Source organism: Phyllostomus hastatus, unplaced genomic scaffold, assembly GCF_019186645.2.
Source record: "Phyllostomus hastatus isolate PE091 unplaced genomic scaffold, TTU_PhHast_1.1 phas_contig_16, whole genome shotgun sequence".
Lineage (NCBI taxonomy): Eukaryota > Metazoa > Chordata > Mammalia > Chiroptera > Phyllostomidae > Phyllostomus > Phyllostomus hastatus.
The window spans coordinates 5,089,582-5,097,033 of record NW_025333643.1 but is presented as its reverse complement, the minus strand read 5'-3'; the positions used below and the strand labels follow the sequence as shown (position 1 = coordinate 5,097,033).

The 7,452-nt window shown below is 45.2% G+C and overlaps 1 protein-coding gene across 1 annotated transcript; it reads left to right on the top strand.

Annotated features, from left to right (window-relative positions):
* Positions 1-569: 569 nt before the first annotated feature.
* LOC123814422 (von Hippel-Lindau disease tumor suppressor) lies at positions 570-7,251 on the top strand. The gene is made up of 3 exons (XM_045832223.1): positions 570-955; positions 3,683-3,805; positions 5,656-7,251. Exons 1-3 carry the CDS (start codon positions 775-777, stop codon positions 5,859-5,861), a joined length of 510 nt encoding a protein of 169 aa, XP_045688179.1. The 5' UTR covers positions 570-774; the 3' UTR covers positions 5,862-7,251.
* The last annotated feature ends 201 nt before the right edge of the window (positions 7,252-7,452 follow it).

Genomic DNA, 7,452 nt, shown 5'->3' with positions numbered 1-7,452 from the left:
CAAGAGTAGGGTCAGAGCTTTAATAGACAATAGATAAATTTTAATAACTTGTTTTCTTTGAGCTTAGTTCCACTGTACTCTTCTATGGCAAGGGGATTAATTTCTGTTGGTGGTAATGACATAAAATTTCTTCTCCAACTTGTTTAATTGCTTGCATATGCATAGGACACCTTTGAAAGGAAGTACAAAAAGCTGGAGATACCTGCTGTTTCCAAGAATTTTTTTCTGGGTGGCTAGGGGGTAAGAGGGAAATTGTTAACCTTATTATACTCTTCTGTATAAAATTTTAACTTTGTGACCCCCAAAATGGGTCACAAAGTTACCCATTGACCCTTCGAGACAAACTTGATTAATGAAAAATTTACTAAGTAAATAATAGTGCAAACGGTACGGAGAATATGGCGAAAACCATGCAGTCTCATTAGAATGAAAGAAGCAAAGGAAACAGGCGGGAACAACCCAATTTATGGAAGAATGGGAGAATGGGTTGTCCTAGCACCGCCCACCGCCTCAGTGAGGTTAGACGCCTGAGGCTAGATCCCTCCGCGCTCGCAAAGACGCCTGCCCGGGAAGAAGCACGTCCGCCCCGCCCCTTGCAGATCCGTGCAGTCAGCGAATCCCCAGGCGCGGAGGTCCGGGTTGTCTCTGCTCCTGGAGGTAGGGCTCAGGGAGGCTGGGAACCTGGGGGACATCGAGGAGTGCGGCGAGTGATACGGCCGGTAAGAGTACGGAGGGGAAGAGTCCCATCCGGAGGAGGCGGACGCCGCGCCGGAGATGGAGGCGGAGAGGCCACGGCCGGTGCTGCGCTCCGTGAATTCTCGCGAGCCGTCCCAGGTCATCTTCTGCAACCGCAGCCCGCGCGTCGTGCTTCCCGTGTGGCTCAACTTCGACGGCCAGCCTCTCCCCTATCCCACCATGCCGCCAGGCACCGGCCGTCACATCCGAAGCTACCGAGGTAGGGTCGCCCTTTCGCGGCCGGGCCTCGCAGCCCTCTTTGTTCTGCCGCCTGAGCGCCTGCCCGCCACTGCTGAGCCGTCCGCGGAGCGCTGCCCAGCGCTCTAGGCCTCATAGCAACAACATCGGTGGCACTAACTCATCGACTCCCCTCCACCACCCGGGGAGGCAGGTGTTCTTGTCATTATTCCCATTCACGCATAGGAAACGGAGGCCCCACAGAGGTTAGTGACAGATCCAAGGTGAAGCTACTAGTTAGTGGCAGAGCATTCTTCTTTATAAGACTGATTAATTTGAGTTTGATGGTGACTTTTCCCCAACCCCATTCCACTTGTAATTATAAAAGAAGCGCTCCATCCCTAATGCCCATTTGTTTAGTCTGTTAATGAAAGAATCTCACATTCTTCGATGACCCTAGTGGGCCAGGCCCGCATAAGGTCCTTGCCTGCATGGAGACCTGTCTACTGGGGAGACAGACGAATGCATCAAAACAAGTGAGAACAAGCCAATGTCAAAATTGCTGCGGTAGGAACGGAGCACAGGGGTTGCAGGCTGCTGGAGCTTGGAGCCAGCATTTATCTGCTCAGTCAAGGGGAGGTGAGGACGGGGGGGGGGTGGGGGGGGGGTGGGGGGGGTGGGGGGGTTGGTGAGTGTAGACGTGTAGTTTCAAATAGCTCTGGGACAGTTTCCCGGAGAAGAAAGGGAGCCCTGCAGGATGAATGGGATCTAACCAACCAAGAGAGCAGTTCTAGGCAAGAGGGAACTGCATGGGCTGAAGGAGGAGTGGGTATGGAATGGTGAGAGAGGAAGCCCTAAAGGTGATTTTACACCTAGGGAAATGGGGGCTGTTCAAAGTTTTTTAGCAGGGACATGACTTGCCAGATTTACGTTTTGCAAAGCTCATGCAGGTTGCAATGTGGTTTGGCGAGAAAGACTGGTGTTGAGGAACCAGTTAGGAGGCTGTTGTAATAACCTATAACTAGGCCTTATTGCCTAAAGAGGTAGTAATTTTTCCATGGTTTTCAAGAAGAAAAGTAGTCGTAGCGGGACTTAATTTTCACAACTATAGAGGCAGACTCAAAGATACAGAGAATAAACTTATGGTTGCCAGAAGGGAGGTGAGTTGGGCTGGGTACAAAAGCTTGAAGGGATTAGAAAGTAGGAACTGACAGTTAGAAAATAGTTACAGGGATGTAAAGTACAGCACAAGGAATACATTCAATAATATTGTGATAACTGTACAGTGCAAGTGGCTATCAAACTTATGGGGGGGTATCACTTTGTAAATTATATAAATGTCTAACCACTATGCTTTTCCACTGAAAGTATTATAAAATAATACTGAATGTCAACTGTAATGGAAATATAAATTTTTTAAAAAGATTTTATTTATTTATTTTTAGAGAGGGAAGGGAGAGAGGGAGTACGAGAGAGAGAGAGAGAGAGAGAGAGAGAGAAACATCAATGTGTGGTTGCTGGGGGCTGTGGCCTGCAACCCAGGCATGTGCCCTGACTGGGAATCGAACCTGTAACACTTTGGTTCACAGCTCGCACTCAATCCACTGAGCTACGCCAGCCAGGGCTGAAATATAAATTTTTTAAAAAATATGAATAAATATTTAACAACCATCCTGAGAGGAACCTGATGGATCTTTTTTCCTCAAGGGAGGTATAGTCAGTGCCTGTTAAACTTTCACACCAAACTTCCCTAATATTTAATGAGGAAAAACACAGTTCTTCCAGGGACAACACTTCTGTAGTGTCCTACTTTATCTAGAAAGTTGTGTGAATTTTGTATTCTTCAGAATTTATCTGTGCCTGATTTAATATAACATTTTTTAAAATACCATGTGAATGTACTTAATGTCACTGAACTGTACACTTAAAATGGTGTAAATGGTCAATTTCATGCTATGTACATTTTACCACAATAAAAAAATTTCCAGCTTACATTCCTTAAAATTTGCCATCAGAACTTCAAGTAAGTTTATGCCCCAGGAACACCTGCTATATTTATTCTGAGACACCTCCACCTCCTTAAACAGCATCGTCGCCTGGGGGTTTGCCTTCCATTCTTCTCTCTCTTGCATATGATGCATTTGTTTCTTAAGTCCAGGTTAATTTACATAATGTGCAGATCTTAGGGTTTGATGGGTTTTGACAAATGTAAACACCTAATTAAAGTTACAGATTAGAACATTTCCATCACCCCAGAGAGTACCCTCTTCCCTCTTTCTACTCATTCCCCTCCCATCCAGAGGCAACCAGTCTTCTGATTTTTTTACATCATAGATTAGTTTCATCTGTTCCTGCAGAGTGTACCCTCTCTGTCTTGCTTCTTTCTCCACAAGATGTTTTTGCACCTTGTTTTTGAGAAGCACAGGTTTGAGGAGTCCGTGACCTCATCTCTTCTTTTAATTTGCAGTGTTGGTGTGATTTGTAATTCATGTGCTTTGCTTTTCTCCATGGTAGAATAGAAGGTAGGGGTATGATTTGGAGCCTCAAGTACATGGTCTTCTATTTACTAGTCCTGTTGCCTGAGCAGGTCACTTGGCTTTTTCAGACCTATTTTCTCATGTGTAAATGAACCTATTGTGAAGACTGAGCAAGCTAATGTGGAAGGCCTTTGTCTGAAGGTTAAGCAGAATGGCAGGTATTTTAATGTCAGTGCAGGGAGGTGCAGGAAATAGGGGTGTGGCTATTGAACAGCCTCTGCTTGCATTGACAGGTCACCTTTGGCTCTTCCGAGATGCTGGGACCTATGATGGGCTTCTGGTTAACCAGACGGAACTATTTGTGCCCTCTCTCAATGTGGATGGACAGCCTATTTTTGCCAACATCACACTACCAGGTACTGAGGTTCCATCTTACTTTTCAAAAAGACCAGGCTGTTGCAATAAGTAGAAGAAAGGCCACTTGCAGGAGCCAAGCCCTTAACTGACTTTTGCTTGGTGTTCAGCAAGGTAGTCAACCTTTCCGTGTCCTATTCTCCACCACAGATAAAATGGAAGTAGAATATTTGTAGGCTCTGTATTGAGCAGAGGTGTGGTGGTGTCTCAGAAGCTCTGCAGGCCTGTCAGAGCTGGGCTGCATTAAAATATCTGATGGTAGAGTTATGAATGCATTGTACTTCCCTGGCCTTAGAGTAGAATATGCCCTGGAGTGTCAGGAGAAGAACAAGGTGCAGAGATTGAGCTATCATGGCTACTTTTTTTTATATTTTAAGATTTTATTTCTTTATTTTCAGACAGAGGGTAAGGGAGGTAGAATGGGAGGGAAACATCAATGTGTGGTTGCTTCTCATGCGCCCCCTACTGGGGACCAGGCCCACAGCCAGGTATGTGCCCTGACTGGGAATAGAACCCGCAACCCTTTGGTTAAAGGCTGGCACTCACTCCACTGAGCCACACCAGCCAGGGCAATATATCATGGCTACTCTATATGGCTTCTAATATTGTATCTTTTAATGTTATTTAACTCAGTCAAACTCACAGTGCCAACAGGGGTTACAAAAAAAAAAAAATCTCTGAATTGAACATTAGCATCATAGTATACCCTTTGGGTAAGACTCAAGTGATTTTGGGAGCCAGTCTCAATCCATTGAGATTTTGCTTCCTGGCAGTTGTTTTCAGTTTGGTTCAAATAAATTCATAAAAATTGTTAAAAACAAAACCTCAAGCAATTGCTAGGTTGAACTCTTAAGAAACTGATGTTCTTACACATTAAACAAATACCACTAAATATCTATAGCAGCTTCATAAGGTTCAAACGAATATGTGTACAAGGTCCTGTTTTAAGGAAGTGGGTATATGAACATGATAATTGATGAGTAAATTTTGCCTCGTGTGGTACCCTTAAAGTAGGAATGTCAAACTCTTTTTCACCGGGGTCCACATCAGCCTCTTGGTAGCCTTCAAAGGGCCAAATGTAGTTTCAACTCCTTGACGGTTAAGGAGTGTTTTTACATTTTTACAGTCCTCAAATTATTTTGGCTCTTTGAAGACAACTGTGAGGCTGAGGTAGCGCCCAGTGAAAATGAGTTTGACACCCTGCCTGGAAGAGTAAGTTCTGAGAGCAAAGTCAGATTTCATTTCCCCCAAAATCAAATTCCACACCATTTTGGTTCTGTACTGCTTTTGTGACAACTACCCCAAAACCAACACCAACCACTTGATTTGTCCATAACCCTGCAGTCCGGGCTTCCTCAGCTGGGTGGTCATTCTGCTCATTGGTGGTCATTGGTGTGGCTGTTTTCTCCTGGCAGGTTGGCTGAGGGCTGGGCTTCTCTCCCTTGTGGTCCCAGTGCCTGTCCCTCTGTGTGAGGCCTCTCCCCCCAGGGCAGCTCAGTGCTTCTGAGAGGGTAAGAGCCGAAGATGCCAGGCTTTCTTAAGGCTCAGACCCAAAACTGCCACACTGTCCCTTCACCCACATTCAGTTCTTAAGGCACATCGCAGGCCTGGCCCACTTTCAAGGGGAAGCTGCTACACAGGGTGACAGATACCATGACAAATACCATGAGATGCCCACTGGGGCCGTCACGTTACATCTGCCACAACACATGTCCTCACTATTTTTGCCCACAGTGAGGTCCATCTGTAGTAAGTGTAATTGCCATGGTTGGCAAAGGGTCTTGCTCATTCATCCCCTGTCTCAAGGCCTGCCTGAGTTTGCTGCTGAAGATTCGTGTTTTTGCCCTTACAGTGTATACCCTAAAAGAGCGATGCCTTCAGGTTGTGCGAAGCCTAGTCAAGCCTGAGGATTACAGGAGACTGGACATTGCGAGGTCACTCTATGAAGATCTGGAAGACCACCCGAATGTGAGAAAAGACCTGGAGCGGCTGACACAGGAGCATATTGAAAATCAGCGGATGGCAGACGAGATTGAAGGTTTTAATTTGCCCTCCTGAGCCTTCGCTTGTGATGGAACTGACTACTCTTGATCTAGATATAGGACTGGTCACTTATTCTCGGTTTCAAGGTGTCTCATTCTTGGAGTAAAACAGTGCTCCTTGCTTAAAAAAAGTTAACTGACTTCACTAGGTGGTGATGATTAGGGGCAAGTAAGTGTGTATAAAGGAAAGTACTTGTATTTGCCTCTTAGTCAGGAGAGTTTCCGTGTAAGAACCGTTGTGTAAGTAATTCAGTGAGAAGTGCAGCGTATTCTTTGATTGTAAGAGAGCAGTGGCATCTGCTTTAATTGCTGTACTGTGGTTGGTGACGTGTCCGCCTGCCGCCTGAGAAGACTGAGATGTCCTTGAGGCAGGAACAAACCTGTCTCCTCTTTGAGACCCCAGTGCCTCTCACACTGTGAGCCTTCACCAGTGATTGTTGAACGAACAAACCAGTGGGTACTTTGGTAGGAAGTGTTGGAGGATTTGCCCATTTTTCAGGGGGGTGGGAAACAGGGGACCTTAGAGTGTGCACAGCAAATAAACGTTTTAAAGGGAATTATTTTGTGCTTGCTTCGGCAGCACGTACTGAAATGTGAGCGACCGGAGAAGACACACAGCTTCATGAAGCGTTCCGTGCTTTGTGCCCTGGCCCCCGGGGCGTCCTCACACCCTCTGCTGGGCCAGAAGAAACACGCGTCCAAGCACAGCGTGTGGCACTCAGTAGCAAAATTGTGACTTTTCACTATACAAATGTGAAAAGGGTTACTTCTGGTTGGTTTGTTTGGACAAAGTTGAGGTTATACTGTACATACAGTTTTGTATTCTGTTTAACTTTTTAACTTAAATATCTTCTCATGGCATCTTTATCAGCTCCCCATAAACATTAGCACAATGTTTCTTTTGTGAATAATGTTGGGATATTTCTTGGCATCTTTGGCCCCTCGTGCTAACCTTCGGGCTCAGGAACCAGTGCCCCACGGCTGTCTCGTTACTGCCTCACGTTTCACCCCGTCTGGTTCCCCTCTCCACAGTCAGCAAACCGGTTGGCTCTTTCTTGTTTTAAAGCACGTTGTAGTACTCATTCAGTGGTATACCTCTAACTGTCTAAATTTTTTGTGTCAAACAGTTGGGCAGGGAAGAAGAAATGCTGGTACAGGAGGCAGCTGTCTGAGTTCCGGAGTGGGGTGGGCTGGAGATTATGAAGTCTGCCTGTGCTGGATTAGTTCAGTGTTGGTTTTACTTTATTTTAATCTGTCTCTGTGTCAAAATGAGATTTCATGTTCTTGTTAAAACATGCCGTTTGAGCACTGTTTTTGTGTTGTCCAAGGAAGATTGAAATCCTGTAGCATGATAATATGTTTTTCACTTGAAGTCTTATAAATGTATTAAATATATTAAAAAACTATGCTGTTTCCCATTTTGTTTTTTAAATATATTTTTAGATTTTGAAAAAATATTTTATTTATTCACTTTTAGAGAGAGGTGGAGGGAGGGAGAAGAAGAGGGAAACATCAATGTAAGGTTTCCTCTTGTATGCCCACTACTGGGGATATGGTCACAACCCAGGCATGTGCCCTGACTAGGAATGGGTCCTCTGATCCTTTGG